The sequence below is a fragment of the Melanerpes formicivorus genome, unplaced genomic scaffold (assembly GCF_026170545.1).
Source record: "Melanerpes formicivorus ecotype bairdi unplaced genomic scaffold, bMelFor1.0.p_v2 SCAF_2, whole genome shotgun sequence".
NCBI lineage: Eukaryota > Metazoa > Chordata > Aves > Piciformes > Picidae > Melanerpes > Melanerpes formicivorus.
In genome coordinates, this window is record NW_027142354.1 from 14,850,824 (window position 1) to 14,872,043 (window position 21,220).

General features: G+C 39.9%; 1 protein-coding gene across 1 annotated transcript in view; it reads left to right on the top strand.

Annotated features, from left to right (window-relative positions):
- The first annotated feature begins 489 nt into the window (after window positions 1-489).
- Window positions 490-21,220, top strand: part of NOX3 (NADPH oxidase 3) — a 43,258-nt gene continuing 22,527 nt past the window's right edge. The window contains exons 1-6 of the mRNA XM_068147435.1: window positions 490-537; window positions 1,173-1,268; window positions 1,476-1,586; window positions 3,465-3,549; window positions 13,217-13,362; window positions 18,804-18,985. Coding sequence (XP_068003536.1) covers window positions 493-537; window positions 1,173-1,268; window positions 1,476-1,586; window positions 3,465-3,549; window positions 13,217-13,362; window positions 18,804-18,985 — 665 coding nt within the window. The 5' untranslated portion in view covers window positions 490-492. The remainder of the gene's footprint in view (window positions 538-1,172; window positions 1,269-1,475; window positions 1,587-3,464; window positions 3,550-13,216; window positions 13,363-18,803; window positions 18,986-21,220) is intronic.

Genomic DNA, 21,220 nt, shown 5'->3' on the forward strand with positions numbered 1-21,220 from the left:
GTGGCACCCTTTACTCTGACAGTTCCCAACTTCTGACTTTGTCACTCCCATGATCTTTTAGCAATACTTCCACCCTACAGACACATAAAGGATGCTTCCATTTGCTAGTAAATTAAAAGAGAAATCATGAAGATATGTTGCACTCTATTAAAGGGCAGAGACAAAGCAAAATGCTCCACCCAAATAAATGCAGGAGGACAATTTAATGACAGCACCTCTCATTTGCTAAGAAATAACTTTGGTGAGAGAACAGACAGGACAATGACCAGCATTTTATTTACACAGGTCATGACACATGACACTAGGGTGAGCTGTTCTTGTCAAGCAGTCCTTAATTAGAAAATTCCTAAAGAGAGGTCCTGCTCCCACTAGGTGCCTATTAAATCTAAACCAAAAAGGAGTTAGTAGAAAAGGCTGAGGAATGGACAGAGAAATCAGGTTACACTGGAAGGCAAGAGTCAGCTGCTGCCAGCACTGGGAGAAGCACTCAGGATGGGATGCTGGATTTTGAATGAAAAACTCTCAGTGCTATTATTAGTGAGTATTTTCAGCATAAAAAAAAAACCAAAACACCAAACTAATTGGATATATATAAATATTTTAAGCTTGTTTAAAAGACATTTTATGGTTTGCTTACAGTAATACTCCCAAACTTAATGTAAAACTTGCTATAAAATATTCAACAGCATTTTTATAACCAGTGTTAAAACCAATTTAAAGTCTTACTGGTTTATTTTTAATTATTTTTACGTCTATGTACTTCAGATAGAGAACACAAGTTTGAAATTGTAATTGAAATTATATTCTGAATTATTTTTCAGAGGCTCTAGTGAATGGAATATGGGTGGCACAGAAAGGAATTTCCTCAGCTGGAATTCTTTCATTTTAACTTTTATTGCCTTTTCAGAGATCAGGCTAAGCCCTGTGTTTATGATCAAGTTTACCATCACACAGTCTATTATATCCTCTTCTGGGGAGATGGGGATAGGATTGTAATCCTGCATTTGCCAAAAGACAGCCTCATTCCAGCAGGCATTGGTAATTTCTGTCATTTGTGATGAAAAACACTGATTTTGAAGGATCTCTCAGATACAGTTAAAACTATAACCATAGGCAGTTTTATATGCATTTAAAATGCTGTGCCACTAATCCATAGCCTGTCTGCTTTGTAGCTGGTGTGGCTGGGACTAAATTTCTATTTGTTTATTGAGACCTTCCGTTGGTATGAAGATGACGATGCATACACTTATACAAGGATTATGCTAGGAGTAAGTACACGTTTGACTGTTAAAAGACTCCATTAAAAGAATGCATGCATAATTTGATTTTATTTACATCCTTCATAATACTACTTTTGACGCTTCAACAGTAATTTTGCCAGATAAGTATCTGTATAAGTACTCTAGCATTTTCTTTCTTTTGCTCCTCCAATGTCAAGCTTGTAATTAAATTTCTTTATACTGTTTTATGTACAGTCAACCCTGGCTTGGGCGAGAGCTTCTGCAATGTGCCTTAATTTTAACTGCATGCTAATCCTGTTACCAGTCAGTAGAAACTTTATTTCATTCTTAAGAGGAGCAAGCATTGTAAGTACCATTTCTCAAACAGCCATATTATCCTCCCTTTCTTTTTTTCCCCCTATAGTTCAACAGCATCATCCATATAAAACATTTTCCAAGGAATTTAATTTTTTTTTATAGAGGATTCTGTACATTATTGCCTAGTTATTACCATTTAAATTGTCAATATTCATGAGTGAAGAGAAACAAATGGCTTGTTTAACACAGTGCTCTAAATGCAGAACTGATTTTTGGCAGCATGGTGTCATGAAGTGAAAAGTGAGGAGCTCCCAAAAAGGGACATGAGAATGCAGCTTGCCTAAATGGAGAGAATACACATCCATCACATGCATCCTGTGTGGCTGCAAAATAAAAATTTGAAAGAGAAAATGCACAGATAAAGTGTCATAGGGGCAATAAGGAACACATCTAAACCCTTTTGCCTGCGTAGCCACCATCCAGATCTTCCTTTATTGTAACTGTGTTTTTGTAATACAGTGGCCATCTGCTAAGAGGGTCCTGAGTTAACCTCTGCATCCCACATAGAAAGTACTTAAGACTTTAGCTCACTAGCTGTATCTACAACTCACAATGAATTAGCATGGTCAGAGCAATTCTAATCCCACATGTTTGGATAAAAAAATCACTGATCACTTCATGCCTCCAAGAACAGGGATTTAGAACTTATAACATTAATTTCGCTTTACAGTAAGCTGCTTCTTATTTCATTTCTGCCTTAGGTTTGGGGTTTTTTTCAGGGCTGTTTTTTTTTGTTGGTTGTTTTGTTTTGTTGGTCTTTTTTCAGAGTTAAAGTAACATTTCAACCAGTCTTTAAGCTCAAATCAGCATTGTCATCTAAATGGTTGAGTTCATGAGCTGAGTGTTTAAGCAAGCAGGAAAAAAGTCTTCCTAGACTTCTGAATCAGTTTGTGAATTAACAAAATATATGCATACCCTGTTAGATGCTGAGTAAGAACTCAGAAAAATGAAACTCTTCTCACAGATGATCAGTATTTTACTTTTCAGGGAAATATCATGTTCTTGAGGAGCATGGTACAGACAAAATTTACTTGCTCCTCCACACTTAGTGCAGGGCTGGATCCAGTGACTCTGAGGAGGTGCTCTGTCTTGGCATTGCCCACATGGTGGTCCAGGTTTTTGGAAGTTTTATTAGCTGGGAACAACGTGGATAAATGTCAAGATCTTTGGCATGGCACTGTGCCAGGTCAAGTGAGCAATCCAGACATCCACAACACCATTCAAAAACAGAATGAGGTCCGTAAGGACTGTCTAGCTTCCAGCAGAGTGTGTTAGCTTTGGCTGATTGCCGCCAGGCCCAGCCCCAGGCTGGCTCTGCACAGAGGCACCCAGCTGGCCATCAGCACACCACCACTGAGCATTTCCAATAATGGGAAGATGGCTCAGTAACAAATAAGCATGCAACCACCTGAGGTCTAGACAGCCTCACCCTCCTGGGGTCTGCATGTCATGAAAGCAGTGAAAATGCTTTCATTGCAAGCTGGCTTTGCCAGCAGTTCAGCTGTGTTTATGCAGCTAAACCTTAGCTTGCAAAGCAATGGTGTCCCAGGCTGGTGTCCTCATCCGAGCAAATTACTTAATCACCAGTACAAATAGGCCGCTCACAAATCACAGCTAAATGTAGCAAAGTGTCATCAAACCTGATTTGGAGACCCTACCTAGGCTGAATATCTTAAGAAATACTGGAGATTCCCTATGCCAAAACCAGTTTTCTGAGCCCCAAAGTTAAGGCTAACCCAAAACTTCTATTGAGGTCCTCCAATACTCTATTTTTAAAGACGTTGAACTGCTCTCTTTTCCTCTTCAAAATGTGCACTGTAAATAGTAATAGGATTGATATAAAACAAGGTCTGCTTTTTCATCAAGTGCTGCGGAGGAGCACTGAGGAGACAGCTTGACAAAAACATCTCATTTCACAAGATGGTTGCCTATGGAATAGCTGTAAATGCAAGTAAGCTTTAATCTATTTCTTTTTCTTCTTTGCCTCTGCAATGTTTTGAATTTCACAGTGACTCTGTCTAATGTTTTAATCCCATCAACTCAGAGATGTCCTATTTCAGTGCAATCATTTGGTGACTGCAGCTTTAAATAGGTGCAGGAAACCACCTGTAATGTTTTGTTTGGTTTGTTTTAGTTTGTTTTTTTTTATTGAGAGACGTTTGACTGTAACATCAACAAACTTTCAACCTGGAGAGTAACTACTAATTGTCCTTTAGTTAATGTGACCAAACTGTGTGCTGTTAACATTTAGTGTAAATAACTTGCATTAAATCCCTAAAAGAAGCTTTCTGGGAGATGAGTTAGCATTACAGTCTGATTTCCTAAGGAAATTAAGTTTACAAGTCACACTGCTCTTCTGTCCACCATTAAATTTTCACTTCGTTATTTAATATGAATTAGAGATATGTCTCTCTCTCATAACAATTACATTCCTAAATGTTCTTTAAAAATCAGGTGATGGGTAGAGGGAACTAAATGCCCTCTTTCAGGAAAAAATGTGTCTTGTGATCAAAAGTTATCCATTCTGCTACTCCCAGTGACTTTCTGAGTTATAGATGTTCCTTCCCCTGGCTAGGAAGAAGGCATAGCACCTTCCTGTTCCCAAAGTCATTAAAAGACCTGGAGAAGGCTGAAGTTTGTAGAAATTCAGAGGGCATGAGTGGAACAGCAGATAAAGTGGGGGAAAGGGATGTGCAATGAAAAGGAGGAACAAAAAGCAATATGTAGAAGGTCACAAGTATATAGAGATGGAGAGCTATCTAGGGCAGATCATTCTCTTAGAAAATGTGAAAGAGATGCAGGAGTGTCACTTGCAATCACATGACATTGCAAGGTAGCAGTTCTAGCCCCAGGCTGTCAGGGTGGATCCTGGCCCAAATACTTTTTTTCCAGTCTGCATGAGGGAACTGCTTTTTTGCATGTATAGACTGTAAATGTCCCTATGCAGTGAAACAATAATATGAAGTCAAGACTGCCATCATGAATCAATAGCTAAAATCTGCTCTTTGTATGTAGTATTTAAGAGTTCAGAGGAGAAAGCTGGGGGATGAGAACATGCATTTTAGAGTGCATTATGATTTCCTTATCTGTCATGTCCATTCATTTGTCAGAGTTCAGTTTCAGTATATAGCAGATTCTTACCAAATGCAACATTGCTTCTTTAATTAACAAATCAGCCTAGGAACATAAATTAACCATCTTCTACTTGGAGTATAATTTGTCATGCTCCAAAAAGAAAGAGAAGCTGCATAGTCAAAGCTTTTATGTTTTGGGGTTTTACATGAATATAAAAATGTTTGCTAGTGCATTGAGGTGGACAGTTTGGGAAGTGCAAGTCTATCAGAAAAGCGATTGCTTTATTGCTTCAGTAATTCCAAGGAAAAAGACACAGGAGCTGGTGGGAAATGACAGAAACGCCATTATTTAATTCTGCCACTCTGTGGAGAGAAAATGAAGGTTTGATGTTGGGTTATTACTTGGGTTGGGCTTTGTTTTGTTTTGTTTATTTGGGTTTTTTTTGTTGTTGTTTTGGCTTTGTCATTTATTTGGGGTTTTGGTGGTTTTTTGTTTGGGGTTGGTTGGTTTGGGATTTTTTTGTTTGTTGGTGTGTTTCCAAAATAGTTGATGAGATATTTGAGGAAGAAAACAAAATACAGGGAATTCTACTGAACAAAACATGACAACTTATTAACTCATGCTTCCCTAACAAATAAGTGAGAAACACTGGGAAAACACTGTATAGTCTGACTTGGATAAGGATTGGCCAGAAAATCAGTTGCCTGAAATTCAATCTCAAATTCATTAAAAAATTACAATCTACAGCACATATTGTGACAGAAGAGCAATGTTTCAGAGTAGAGAGATATCCAGAAATATATTGAGTCCCTTTTTACAAAATCCAGCAGTGTTAAAACAATGTGTAAACAGATACCATTTCCTCTCAACTGACACATTATTTATCCAAGTACTACCTATATTGCCTTTTGCTACACAAAAGCATAGTCAACTCCTATTAGTCTATTGCAATTTAGTAATTCTTAGTTAAATGAATGTTCTCCCTTGTATGATCAATAGCCTAAATGTAGCAGCAAGAAGTTAAACCAATTTGCAGATAGATCAGTAAGCTTAGCCTCACAATATAAAACTGTAGACTCCTTTATTATTCAAGTAACATGTATTCATCTCAGCTTGCCAGGTGGTGTTATTCCAGCATATTTATTTAATAGCATGCTAAAAATAGTCAGTGCAACATTAGTATTGTCTGGCTTCTAACAGGCAGGCAGCTCAGCTGAGGTGCGTGTGGCCTTGGCAAAATTACATCTGTACCTTTAATTTTTCATCAGCTCTAACACAAATTCAAGAGCAGGTTTTAATTGGTCAGGTCATAAAGAGATATAATTAGAGACTAGTGGAAGAGGGAAGTTGGAGGAAAGAGAGAGAGTAAACAATGCTATCTATAATCAAGAGCATCATTGAAAATTCAGTAAAAGGAATTCTACTTAGTTTGGCTTCCTGTGCTCTGCATGCCTGTCTCTGATAAGAGTTGGGAGTTATTCACCCAGTAATAAATCTTCCTTACAGACCCATAACTGCTGGAATAAAATCATAGTTTCATACTCTCTCAGTTTGATCAGTGAAAATCATTTTATCCTTTCTAATGCAGAACACACTTTTCAGTTACAAGGCAGTTGTCTGAAACCTAAAGATATCTATAAGAGATAGTAAATAATGTTTTGTACAACTGCTCTCTCTTACTGTGTTGTTCTTAGTCTTAAGAAAGTACCCTCACACATTTTCTGAAGTGGGGAGTCTTGGGGAAGATATATATATATATGTTGGGGTTTTTTACTTTGACATACAGTGCATATTTTAAAGAACAAAATGCTTCTTGTGATGTTTTGATGTTTGCAGAGAGGTTATATAGACATATTGCTCCAACAGTTTTTTCAATTATTACATGAATCAAGATTAATCAGTTAGGGGAAAGCAGGGGAAGGGCAGAGAGGTTCTTTGTAATTGAGCCGTCTGAAATGGTGGTTCCTTCTCCTTAAAAACTCTAGCAGTGTGATTTTCTTTAAAAGCAAACAGAATGCAGACAGAAGTATAGTGAAGCCAGGTGTGTTTGGCTTCTGACAAGCACTGAAAAACCTGTCTCTACAAATACTGGCCAAACATTTCATTTTCAACTACACTTTGGTAGTGGTGGCTATGTGAAGGGCTTTGGTGATCTGAGTCACATTTTTGTGTAAGCAATGAAATGTTCAGAGAAGCAGATGCTTATCTTCAAAAGAAATTTTGCTGGTATCTCAGTGTTGTACTTCCAGAAATTGCAGAAAATCAAATTTCCAAATATTTATTATTTTTCAGTCAGATGGTTTGAATTTTGACTTAGTGCAAGTACTAGGAAGGAAGCTGCATCAGACGAAAGATTATAAGCTTCCAGATAGGATAAAAAATTGTAGGAGTCATGTTCTTTGATGTTTACAACCACTAAAAAAAAACAACAATGCAAGTATGTGTGTGGTCACTATTGTTGTAATGTTTACACAGCCTGCTCTTTCTTAGACCACAATACAGCATGAAGCCATGAAGCTGAATAAAGGGTTCTATGGAACTAGAAAAGGCACAAGACAGTGGGTGTCAAAAGACTATGGGCTTGGTTGGGGACAGAATTCCCTCTGCTTGGGTTAGCTGCTTGCAAAGCCGTTGTCGTCACTGTGGGCAGGAAGGCCAGGATCTGACTCTTTGATTTTCTCGTGAACATTTAACTGCTGGCAGAAAGCTCCAATTTGATTATTATCCTGTACAGGCATGCAGAAAAAGAGAGCGAAATCTTGTCCTCAGAAAAACATATGCAACTTCTGTTTATTTCAATGAGAGTTATGCATGCTTCACTGAAGGCACAATTGGCTGATTTAGACTCGCTAAATTGACCACACTTTCAAGATAATTTAATTACATCTCTTTGTATTTAAGAATATGTACAGTAAACAGCATGCTCAAACAGCAACCTTTTTCCTCTGTCCCTCCTTCCAATAAAACCTTTTATCTGATCTCAGAGGTGGACTAGACAGAACATTTTGAGGTCAAACACAAATTAATGTATGTGAAATGATTCAGAGGTTCCAGATGTTGCTAAAAGCAATCAAAATGCTTCAGTCTTCATGCACAGTTATAAAAAAGAACTTTGCTTAAAAGATCACATGATTTACTCTGTACTTTATATTTGGTCATGTAGAATGAAGAAAAACGTAGAACTGAAAATCCTATGATGCAGTGCTATAAACTTTGGCCTCAGTGTTAACTTATCTAAGTGGTATAGGAAAAAAAATAATCAAAACTGTTGTTAGTTCAGGTTTCATAATTTGCATATTAATTTTGAAATGGCTTCATAGATTCTACACACTGTAGATGCAAAGGACCTTCAGAAAATGCATTTCAGGCATGTAAAATATTTTAGCTAATGGCAACATATCCAGTGCCAGACCTTTTAGTCTGCTACAACTATCATACACTGAAAATTGAATTAGATCTTTGTATTACTCTTACCATCCAACTATAATTCCCTTTTAGATGGCATCATTTTTTTCATAGCAGCATACACACACAAAAAAAAAAAAAAATCATTGGAACTATTAATCTAATAACTCTCTAGTCAATATTTAAGATCATGGGAGATTCAGGTAAACCAACATATTCAGTACATCATTAGTTTGAATGTTAATATTTTCCAATGTATCATTATACACTGCACATTAACAGCTACCACAGAATAGCTTGCAGAAAATACCTCTCCTGTACATGCTGGGAGAATTGCTACAGTTGTAAAATCCTCTGCTTGTTAGATGAAAGTGGGAGGTAATGTCACCCAAGAGGGAAGATATGCAGCAAAGCAAACCAATATACAGATGGACAAAACAGTGTCCTTTAATAGCCTGCTGCTAGGTTAAGCTGCAGTTATAGAATCATAGAATTGTTAGGGTTGGAAGGGATCTCAAGGATCATCTAGTTCCAAACCCCCTGCCATGGTCAGGGACACCTCACACTACAGCAGGTTGCTCACAGCCACATACAGCCTGGCCTTAAAAACCTCCAGGGATGGGGCTTCTACCACCACCCTGGGCAACCTGTTCCAGTGTCTCACCACCCTCACAGTGAAGAACTTTTTCCTAACATCCAATCTGAATCTTCCCATTTCTACTTTTGTTCCATTCCCCCTAGTCCTATCACTACACCCTAAAAAGTCCCTCACTAGCTTTCTTGTAGGTCCCCTTCAGATACTGGAAGGCCACAATTAGGTCACCTCGGAGCCTTCTCTTCTCCAGACTGAAGAGCCCCAACTCCCTCAGTCTGTCTTCATAGGAGAGGTGCTCCAGCCCTCTAATCATCCTTATGGCCCTTCTCTGGACACATTCCAGCATGTCCAGATCCTTCCTGTACTAGGGGCTCCAGAACTGGATGCTGTACTCCAGGTGGGGTCTCACCAGAGCTGAGTAGAGGGGGAGAATCACAGGGTCCAGCATAGCACCTTTTCTTGTGGTTCTTGTACCATTTGAAGGAGGAAGTTGTCATCTATGCATTCCAGGAACATCCTGGAATGCTCATACCTAGCTGTGTTGTCCCTTCAACAGATATCAGGGTGGCTGAAATCCCCCACGAGGACCAGGACTTGTGAATGTGAAGCCACTTCTATTTGCCTGTAGAGTGCCTCATCTGTTTGGTTCTACTGGTCAGGTGGCCTGTAGCGACCCCTACAGTAATATCACTTTCCCCTGTCTTCCTTTTAATCTTCACTTATATGCTCTCAACCAGCTCATCATTCTTCCCCAGGTGGAGCTCCACTGGTGCCAGCTGGTCACTGATATAGAGAGCACCTCCTCCCTTCCTACTCTGCCTGTCCTTCCTGAAGAGCTTGTACCTATCTATCCCTACATTCCAGTCATGGGAATCATCCCACCAAGTTTCAGTAATAGGCACTATGTCATAGCATTCCAGCACCACAGTGGCCCTTAATTTGTCCTGTTTGTTGCCCAAGCTGCATGCATTAGCATAGAGGCACTTCAGCTGGGCTGGCTGTGCTACCCTCATAGGTGAAGACCCCTTGATTCGCTTGGGGTGTCCCAGTGCTTCATCCTTGGTTTGCCTCAGGGCAACAAGCTGAGAGGTTGCAAGACTGTAACCCTTCATTACACCTTAGGCTTGAGATCTTCTTGGTGAGCTTTGTCTACTCACCTTATAGGGTTGGTTTTGGTTTTGGGTTTTTTTCTGAGCAAGATTTCAAATACTCTGTTAGGAAACACAGATTTCTGTCTGGAAGAAACTACCATTTCATTTCATTCTCAAGACTTGGCATGTACCAGATAGCACTAGCTTTCCTGTCACTGCTGACATGACTAGATTTTGTACAAATCATGTACAAACCTGCACTTTGAGGAAAGTGCAAGATCTAATAGCATTTTAAACAACAGAAATGTCATCATTTCACATGAAGATTTCACAGCCTGTGGTATCACTTTTTTAAAAAATCTATGTGTTTTAAAGGTAGAAGGGAAACTCTGTCATGTTCTGAACACAGATTCAAACTGTCACCTTTAGTGAATGTTGCTATTTTTAAGTGAGCAAGAACAGTTCAAAATTTGAAGTTTATATGCTGCAGGGAACCCTTGGTAAAACAACAATATGAATCACAGCTGTGTGAATCTCACCCAGTCCCAAGGCTATGGTGACTATTATATCATATCAGAGTTATATCAGGTTATCAGGTATAGAGGACAAGGGGCCCAAGTACCATTACTGATTGCACCACTAGTAACTAGTAGATGCTGAGATGCAACTGTTCAGTAGATGTCCACTCAGAAATTCCTTGTCAGAGCTTTTCATCCTTTGAAAGTTTTCTTTCTTCTTTCCCTTAGGCCAGTACTGGACTATATGCAGCATGTTACTCCACAGCCTACCGCAGACAGTAGTTCATTACCCCACGCTCCAGTCCTCCAAGTGAGCTCTTTCAGATGTCAGAGAAATCAGGTCCTCATCAAGCAATTACTTGGTTCTCTTCCAGATGGATCTGATAACAGCCTTAGCAGGCCAAAACATCTGTTTTGAAAGAAGCCCTTGTAGGAATAGCTCCACTAACCTTCCCACTCAGCACTTAAAAGTGCTGTTACACTCAAATATGTGAACAGTGTTTATACACTGCATATACATCAGTTGTGTGCTGGGGAACAGATTGCCACAGCCCCCACACAGCTGTCACCTAAACCCTCCAGCTCAGAGCCTCTCAGCCTTGTAAGTTTTGACAGTCTGAATCCATACACCTCAGTCACTGCTTGTGGCCTTGTGCAGCCTTCCTGCCAGTGTCCCATCACTGACTAGGTGCTGGGAACACTCCCTCATGCACAGGCTTCAGGGAGCATCTCCTGCCTGATGCTGGCCAAGCTGTTTCACATGCAGCACATAATCCATAACAATGTACACAGGACATGCTATGTCATTTCATAAAATGACCAACCTTCAGCTGAAAGCCCCTTAGGTTGCTTGATCCCATTATCCCATTTATTGAAAGGTTATTTTAGAGTCTCATTCCTTTGATGGCTGGAATCTGTCTTCTAATTTCCAGGCTCATTTTATCTCTGTGCAGTTCAGACCCATTTGGATTCCGTCTCCATTCTGCTAAGGTTATTCCAGGTGATATAAATAATTTATTATTCGTCAGGCCAAAGATTCAGAAAAAAAAAAATGGGAGCTTGATTTTGCAGTTTGGGTGCTCAGGATATTCACTTGAGGTGCTTGTGTCAATAAATATTGGATTATTTTTATTAAGGCTTTCACCAGGAGATAGCTCACAAGAGAATATCCAGTCAGTCCAGTGACTAAGACATATGGTTCAGTTTAAAGCCCTCCTTCAAATTTATGTAACAAGGATTTAAAATAGGTCTTTCATCTCCTAGTGAATATCTAAGCATGGGGCAATGAGGTGAAGCAGGTGTTAAGAAGTGGCAGCAGGGAATCCCTAAACTAAACATTATGTTTTGAATGAAGTGCAACCTCACAGTCAAGCAACCACAGCACAACTACTGCTCTAGAAGGATCATCTCAGCAGAACAGAGTGAAAATACCTCTCTCCAACCTGGACACATGGGCTAACCTACTGCTGGCAGGAAGAATGTGATTTTCTACGTTCTTGCACTGGCTGCTTTAAGTACTTCCATGCCAGCATGCTCCCTTAACTCTCATTCCCATGCTTGCATCTTTCCTCAGGTGCTGCAGAGGAACTGGCTTCAGGCATGCATAGTGAAATGAGCTCCCTACATGGATAGGTACCAAAAGACTTAGCAGTACTGAAGTATTTATGCATTTGCATTTAATCCTGTGTTTTTATCTATGATTACACAGTGACTAGCACAGTAGAACATTGCTTTTGTGTAAATAATTACAATCATGAAAACAAAACAAAAAAAAAAAAAAAGGAAAGAGAAAAGAAGAAAGAAAGAAGAAAGAAAAAAGAAAGAAGAATGACAAAGAAGAGAGAAACACAAATAGAGAAGAAGGGGGGGAAGATAAAGGAAAAATGGGGGGGGAAAGAAAAAATGGGAAAAGAGGGAAAAAATATTCTTTTGAGATAATACTGTTCAGGGAAGCAGATCATATTTTGTCTACTACAAATACTAGTTTTTAGAAAGGGACAAACCCAGATAAACACTGAAGGAAAGATGATAACAGGGAGCTAATTATAAAAACTAGAAATAGTATATCCTGATAGTTCTCCTGTAAACATATAGTTGTTTTTAATTGGTATGTAATAATTTGCTCTCATATTGGAAACTAGCATGATTATGTTTTTATCTGTGTCAGCCAACAGTAAAACAAAGTTGTTCCTTTTACCATCTTCTAAAATTATAATTTTTCCACTCAGCAAAAAGAATTACAGAGGAGTTCAGGCTTCACTGTATGGTATTTCTCTAAACTGACCATTTCATATAGCTTTTGGAAGCAGGCCAGAAATAGAGGTGATATATGATGCTCGGGGCAAAACATATCTAACACTGTGATTCAGACTTCATTAAAATCATAGTTTCTATCGCTTCCCCAGGCTCCACATGCATAAAGTAATGCTATAGCTACTTGTTAATAGGCAACAGATTTTGGATGTATTTCTGAAATTTCCCTAGTGCAAGCTGCAAATTGGCCTATGCCTAAAATGGACAAGTTATCATTGTGCTTGGTAATATTAGGCCACAGCACATCCTAGTATACTAGTTAAAAAATAGGGACATAAATCAGTTTAATTATTTGGATCAATTTAATATCAGAAGCAAACATCTTTATATCATCTCTCAAGAGGTCCTCCTCTGATGACACTGAAGACTGCAGGGCACTTGTCTATAAACAGGGGAGGTAATCCTGGAGCTGTTCCTCTCCTCTCCAATGTGAAGCAGTTTCTTCAGAGTAGACACATATATATGATTAAAGATTTCTTTTATTGTCATTGTAACAGTATAGAGGTCTCAGTTTATACCTGAGCTTTTCAAATGATTTGTAGCATGCTTAATAAAGTTTCTTCTGGCATTGTGGACAGGTACAAGTGTGTCTGTAATTCCACACCACTTTCTCTTATGCAGCAATCCACATTGTTGCCCACTTGATCAACATCGAGCGGTATCATATCAGCCAGTCAAAGGAAGCTGGGGAGTTACGGAATAAACTTTCTGTTCTTGGCAAGAGCCCAAATGAAAGCTACTTGAATCCAATCAGGACCTATGAAACAGTAAGCTGTCACTTTTTGGTTTTCCTCATCTAAAAAGTTTTCCTCAGTGGATTTTGTTGTCACTAAAACTGTATTTCAAAGCCTTTTAACCAGAGTGAGAAGGTGCTGTTAAAGGTTAACCTCAATTTCAGCTCAAAACACTTACTAAGAGATGCAATTTTCAGGTTACTAAGCTCAAAGAAATGTCTCCTGTATTTTAGTTAGTTTATCAGGAGACAGCTTGGATTGGGGCGGGGGTGGGGGTGGGGTGTGGACACAGTGAGAATAAGGAATGCTGTGAATAGCAGACAAAGAAATGGACCTGTAAAGAATTAAGCCCCCCCCCTAGACTAAACTATCAATTCATGGAACAAATACAGTTTCCTTCCAGAGAGGAAAAAATCCCAACCAACCAGCAATATCACTTAACAATATTTCTTTCATAGTTGCTATTTTCTCTCTCCATAGTTGTGTAGTATTATCCCAATCTGGAGGCTGATTCTGCCCTCTTACTAGTTGAGTGTGGCTGCCCAGGTGGCTCACTGCATACAGGAAGCAGTGCATGGGGAAGCTATCATGCTCTCTGCTCTTCAGAGCCAAGGAGTACTGTGGGCACCTCAGCCTGGCAAATAAATGGTTCTAATTGCTTTGGGGGAAAAAAAGCAACTGTCTCCTCTGTCCACTACATTGACTATCTCACAACAGCATTATAAGTTCTTCTGTATAATACTCATAACATAAAGAAAAGCAGACCCTTTCTGCAAGACCTGAATGTAAAATAAGCAAAAGTTAATCAGCTTTTTTCCTTATTCCATTACACTATACATCTTATTTATGTTATGTTTGCATGTGTATACTGTGGTATGCTGTTATATATTCCAGGATTAAAATGGCCTTGGTGAGGCTCCCACTCATGTTGTTTCTGCTCTTCAGAAAATGCCCCACATAGCCAGCATGCAATAAGATTGCTTGAACATAATGGAATGAAGCTCTTTTGATCAGTGAGGTGCTCCACTGAAACAAGAAACAAAGTGAGATGACAGTTGGACAACCACCAGTTGGATTCAATTGTACTTTTCAGTTGCAAGACATTTTGTCCTGCTTTTTCTCAGTTCCTTTACAGTTTAGATTGTGTGAATTTTGCATCTTTCAAAATAAACAAGTAAAAAATTCTCAAGTTTGAAGAAAATCAAGCAAAGTAATACTCTCAATGGTATGAATACAAAAGTCTTCATGTTAGTCTTGACAAAATAGTCAGATTTATAAGAACAGGACAGCAAACCAAGGACTCAGCTGCATGGTCTGAGTTTACCCAGCACTCACTCTCCCTGCACGCGTGTGAAATGTTCCCCAGGAACAGAGCAAAGCCCAGAGTTCTGAACAGGAGCCTACCATCTTTCATATAATCATAGAATTGTTAGGGTTTGAAGGAACCTCAAGGACCATCTAGTTCCAAACCCCCTGCCATGGGCAGGGACACCTCACACTAAAGCAGGTTGCTCACAGCCACATACAGCCTGGCCTTAAAAACCTCCAGGGATGGGGCTTCTACCACTTCCCTGGGCAACCTGTTCCAGTGTCTCATCACCCTCATAGTGAAGAGCTTCTTTCTAACATCTAATCTGAATCTTCCCATTTCTACTTTTGTTCCATTCCCTCTAGTCCTATCACTACACCCTAAAAAGTCCCTCACTAGCTTTCTTGTAGGCCCCCTTCAGATACTGGAAGGCCACAATAAGATTTCCTTGGAGCCTTCTCTTCTCCAGACTGAATAGTCCCAACTCTCTCAGTCTGTCCTCATAGGAGAGGTCTTTCAGCCCTCTGCTCATCCTCGTGGGCCTTCTCTGGACACATTCCAGCATGTCCAGATCCTTCCTGTACTAGGGGTTCCAGAACTGGATGCTGTACTCCAGGTGGGGTCTCACAAGAGCGGAGCAGAGGGGGAGAATCACCTCCCTCGACCTTCTGGCTATGCTGCTCTTAATGCAGCCCACAATGTGATTTGCTTTCTGGGCTGCAAGTGCACACTGGTGGCTCATGTTGAGCTTCTCATCCACCAGCATCCCCAAGCCCTTTTCTTCAGGGCTGCTCTCAAGCCAGTCCCTGCTCAGCCTCTATTGTTGCTTGGGATTGCCCCAACCCTGATGCAGGATCTTGCATTTGGTCCTGTTGAACCTCATGAGGTTGGCTTGGGCCCACCTCTCCAGCCTGCCAAGGTCCTTCTGGATGGATCCCTTCCCTCCAGCATGTCTGCTGTACCACACAGCTTGGTTTCATCAGCAGGTGCACTCAATGCCACTGTCCATGTCACCAACAAAGATGTTAAACAAGACTGGTCCCAGGACTGATCCTCGAGGAACTCCACTTGTCAATGGCCTCCACTTGGACATGAACCCATTGACAGCCACCCTTTGGGTGTGGCCATCAAGTTAGTTCTTTATCCACTGAATGCTACATCCATCAAACCCATACTGCACCAGCTTGGAGACCAGGATGTGGTGTGGGACAGTGTTGAAGGCTTTGCTCAGGTCCAGGTAAATGACATCAGTTGTTTGACCTTCATCTGTTAATGTTGTGACCTTGTCACAGAAGGCCACCAGGTTTGTCAGGCAGGATTTGCCCTTGGTGAGCCTGTGCTGATTGTACCCAATCACCTCTTTGCTATTCTTCTGCCTCAGCAGTGCCTCCAGAAGAATCTGCTCCATGACCTTACCAGGCACAGAGGTGAGACTCACTGGTCTATAGTTCCCTGGGTCATCCCTCTTTCCCTTTTTGAAAATGGGTGTTTTGTTTCCCCTTTTCCAGTCAGTGGGGACTTCCCTGGACTGCCATGACTTTTGGAATATGATGGGAGAGCAGCCTAGCAACCTCATGCACCAGTTCCCTCAGCATCCATGGGTGTATCCCATCAGGTCCCATGGACTTGAACAATTTCAGGTTCTTCAGATGATCACAAACCTGCCCTTCACTCACAATGGGCAGTTCCTTCTTCCAGTCCCTGCCATTATCTTCCATTATTTTGGGAGTGCAGCTGGAGCCCTTGCCAGTGAAGACTGAGGTAAAGAATTCATTGAGAACCTCAGCCTTCTCCATGTCACTTGTCACCAGTTCACCCATTTCCTTTCTGAGGGGGCCCACATTTTTCCTAGCCTTCTTTTTACCAGTAATATACCTACAGACATTTTTACTGTTCCCCTTGATCTCCCTGGATAGACTTGATTCTAACTGAGCTTTAGCTTTTCTAACCAGGTCTCTTACTGCTTGGGCAGCTTCCTTATATGCCCCACATTCTAGCTGTCCTTTCTTCATCTCCTTGTAGAGTTCCTTTTTGTGTGACAGTGTGTGCAGGAGCTCCTTGCTCATCCAGGCAGGTCTCCTAGCATTCTTTCCTGCTTTCCTCTTTGTGGGTATACTTTGCTCCTGGGCATGGAGAAGGTGATCTTTGAACACTGACCAGCTGTCCTGGGTTCCTCTTCCCTCTGGGGCTTTGTCCCACAATACTTGGGATCCCTGAAACCATCAAAGTCTGCATGCCTAAAGCCCAGGTTGTAAGCTTTAGATATGACCTCCTAGTTGCCTTGAGGATCTTATATTCTATTGTTTCGTGATCACTGCAGCCAAGGTTATCCCTGAGCCACACATTGGTCACTAGCCCTTCCCTGTTAGTGAGAACAAGATCCAGCACAGCACCTTTTCTTGTTGGCTCCTCTACCATTTGGAGGAGGAATTGTCATCTATGCATTCCAGGAACATCATGGGATCTTTCAGTATGTTTTTCTTTCTCTACTAAGCCTGCTCATGGTAATTGTGAGTTAGGCCCCTAATTAGCTTTAAAATCCTACAAACCCTTGAGGAGGAAGGCTAGCATTTTTTGAGATCCTTTCCTAGATTTCTTACAGCAATGTGCCCCAAAATTACCTTCCAATTTACAGCATAGATTTAACTCTAACCTCTAATATTTGTATGTCTTTTATCACTTACTTGTGTGTCTCAGAATTAATAAATTATGAAGGAACGCAAATAAAAGGTTTCTCCTAGCTTCAGAGAAGAAAGTTCTGAGGGTAATAATTCAGGTTTTTTTTTCAGTTTCATACTACCCCTGTAGTAGTAATGTGCTAATTGTCTTTGACATTTTTCCTTGTTTAATCTCAACATTCAAACTAGCCACTGTAGTAGAAATGTTCAAAATACCACCTAGATCAATCCTGTTAATATGTAATAGCATCTGAACACACTCTTAACAGGCACCAATTTGAAAATGTATTGTGTGCTGTCAAGTGTGAACATCTGAAAGAATGATTTTACTGTAACAAGTGACTATAAAAATTGCATTGTGGAATTTTATCACCTTTAGGATTTCCATATCAAATGAGTGCACTTTACAAGTACAATATAGGGGCATTTTTCTCCTAGTGTATTAATCTGTAGAATCAGCTCAGGATCCAGAAGGCACGCTGAGGTCTTTCATTCCCATGCATCAGCATCAGGAAAATAAAGATATATATGCTTTACAGGCCAAATGGGGATTTCACTTATGCTCTACTTAGCTTGAGCCTCAACTTGCATGTGAGATTTTTACTGCTGTTCTTCATGATTTGCATTTTATAACTGAGATCAGAATGTGACTTTTGTATTCCAAATACATCTTCCTTCTCACTTAAATTTATTTTGGTGAGTTTAGACAGATGCAACAGACCTGTGCTGGTGTCTGTGAGTCCTGAACAAGAGAGAACATATTCTATCCCAGCATATTAATGTCTCACCACTTACAAGCATAAAAATGTAAATATAAATACGTCTTTTAAAATATAAATCTAAGTATTTTCCAATCTATCTCCAAGTAAATGTAAGGAACAGATAAATGAGATATGCTGTTTAGATAAATGAGAGCATGACAATTTTTTTTTATAAACCATTTCAGGGCTGCTGAAACTCTACAAACTTGGAAGTAAAACAAGCACAAAAAAGCTCACCTTTATGGCTGCAGATGTCTTAGCACCTCATTTTATCACCTCCACATGAATAAGCTGGTTTCTAATTCTGTTTTCCTTATTACATGTCTAGGTTTAATCTTCTCCTTTCTCTAGTAGTTCTCCTTTATTTCTGAGACACTGTTGCATAAGCAAAATATATAAAATTAAACTAATGAGAATGTGTAGTTTTCTCTTTTCAATTCATGAAACAAGTAAGTGGCAGCAAACATTTACACATCCATCTAGGATAATCCTGAGTAGAAGCAGACCAAAGGGATGTTTTCCCATGCTCTTCTGTGGTAAAATGGTTTCCCTTGCTTCCATATCCTGTATCATGTTCTGGTTTTGTTTCTGTGCTGAAAATACATTTTAGATTTTGTCTTCATATGTAATAGCAGCAAGAGTAACAACAGTAACAGTACAGAATGCATAAGAATAACAATTATAAAAACAATAACTATTAATACTAATAATGTATTCTTATTCTAGAACACAACAGGAGAAGTACTGACCACCATAGCTGGAATAACTGGAGTTATAATCACTGTGGCTTTAATTCTCATCATGACATCATCCACTGAGGTCATCAGAAGGTCATGCTATGAGATGTTCTGGTATACCCATCACCTCTTTGTGGTTTTTTTCATTGGTTTAATAATCCATGGTATGGGGTAAGTATCTGCATAAAGTATGTGGGGTATATATGAACAGTTTGAGATGAAATGCAATTCCAACCTATAATCCCATGCTTTTCTATTAATAATCTGCTAGGATCTTTGCTTGGAGACAGACTGCAAAATGAAAGCAGTTTTACACACACCACTTTTCTGAGGACTAAAGCTGTGGATTTGTTCTTTCAACTACTCTTCTACCACCTTACAACCTGCATTTTATCAATGCTTTATTTTGAATGAACTTTCATTACTAGAAACTGGAGGCCTTACAGATCAGGACACAAACCTTTGTGGGTTCAAATGAATAAGAGACAGACCTCACACTCACAGATCTTGCAAGGCACTTTGCAAGAGACCTTGTACAAGTCTGACAAGCTTTCAGCATATCAGCTGTCCTCTGGTGGATATCCCCGTGCCCATTCTTTTCTGCATCCATAACTGTAAAGTGGTTTTGATCTCTTTCTCTGTAAGGAAAAGAACCACAAATTTTCTCACTATAGTGAAATATTGTGCAGTAGCAGTAGGCATTATGTTACAAACCAGGTTGAAGTGACTACAGTAACAAACATTGGCATATTCTGCTGCTAATTCCTTCTGTGCTTTCCCTAATTTCCTTTTCCTTATTTCCTTGCAGTAGTGTTAATGTAATCCTACAGTGCTGCATCTACACTCAAATTTTAATTCAGATAGGGAGTGCAGCTTGAGCGATCTGTTCACAGGACCATGCCAGACCTAGTCCTAAGACCAAACATGTTCAGCGCAAGGCCCTCATCAGAGACAGTTTTGCTCCACAGATCTTTTCCTGTGGACTATCTAGCACACACATGGTGTCAAACTGTAGCAAAGTTTTTCAGATCTAAGGACAGAATCACTTGGTGTTATCATAATCTACTTTTTATGCCTGTTTTGTTAAACATTCAGATTATATTGCCCACCAGGTACCTACAAAGCACTACTCTTTTGACACAAATAAACTTCCTAGCCTACAGCAGTGTGTGTGCATGCCTGTTCTCTGGAGGTACATGGCATCACCATGGGGCAGGGAACAGGCTTGTAAAATGTTTCCCAGTATGTTACTTTTCTTATCTCTTTCCTTGTGATTTGAGAGCTGCCACATCCAGTTTGGCTCTGAGCATTCCTGAAATTGGCCCAATTAATTAGTGCCAAGTTTCAGAGACACAGCTGCAAACAAATGCTGTAAACTGTATCCTGGCCTGATTAAAATGTCCCACTCCCCTCTCTCTCTGGCAAATCATAGAATCCAATTTCAAACAAGTACAGTGAACCCTTTAAACCTTCAGCTTTGTAAGCTTCCTCTGCCTAGCCAGCTGATCAACACTCCTCAGCAAGAGACTTCCCCCCAAAAGGAGACACTTAACAGTTCTATCAATAGCATTCAATGAACACACTTCTTACTTCAAGCTGGGAGCTCACTGCAATAGAGCAGCTCCCTGATGCCCCAGCACATCCCTACCACTACCCCATTTATTAAAAGGAGTCAAAACCTCAAAGTTTCTTTCACTTCCCACCTCTTTCTCCTTCCCAGGTGGCTGGATAAAATTACTTGAGCCTCTCGCTTGAGCCTATCTTCTTTTCTGTCTTTCTGTCTGAAGTGGTGGCAGTCAATGACACTGCCGTGTAGAAGGAGGTAGCACCCATCTCCATGCCTTTTGTCAGACTAGTGGGCAGGACAAGCTAACACTCTGGAGCCAAAGTAACTGTGGAAGGGAAAATTCAGAGAAACAATATGGAACAAACAAGGTGTCCCCCATAAAAATCTACCCATAATCAACACCAGCTGAAACCCATTTAAACTGAACAGTCAGGATTGGTATGTCTGGGGAAATTCAAATCATTAACATCCTCCGAAGTAAAGAAGCTAGAATTTAATATTTAGAGAGCATATTTTTAATTACAATCCTCCCATTATAGCTGCAGCTTTTAAAAATGCATTTAGAAATTATGATCATATACAGAGGATATCAGAATTTGAAAATCTGTCTAATTTTGCCACAAACAGCAAAATGCACATTTTCTATGCAAGGACACTCCACACTTTAGCTGCATTTGTGTATACCAATACTTTAACACACATTTTTGCATTTGGGCAAAAAGTCATGGCAAAGCTAAAGGAAAGGTTAATTGAACAGATAAGAAAAAGGCCTAGAATGTCCAGTTCTTCAACTTTCACTTTTCTCTGAATCTGCGTTCAATCACTCGTACAAAACCTTG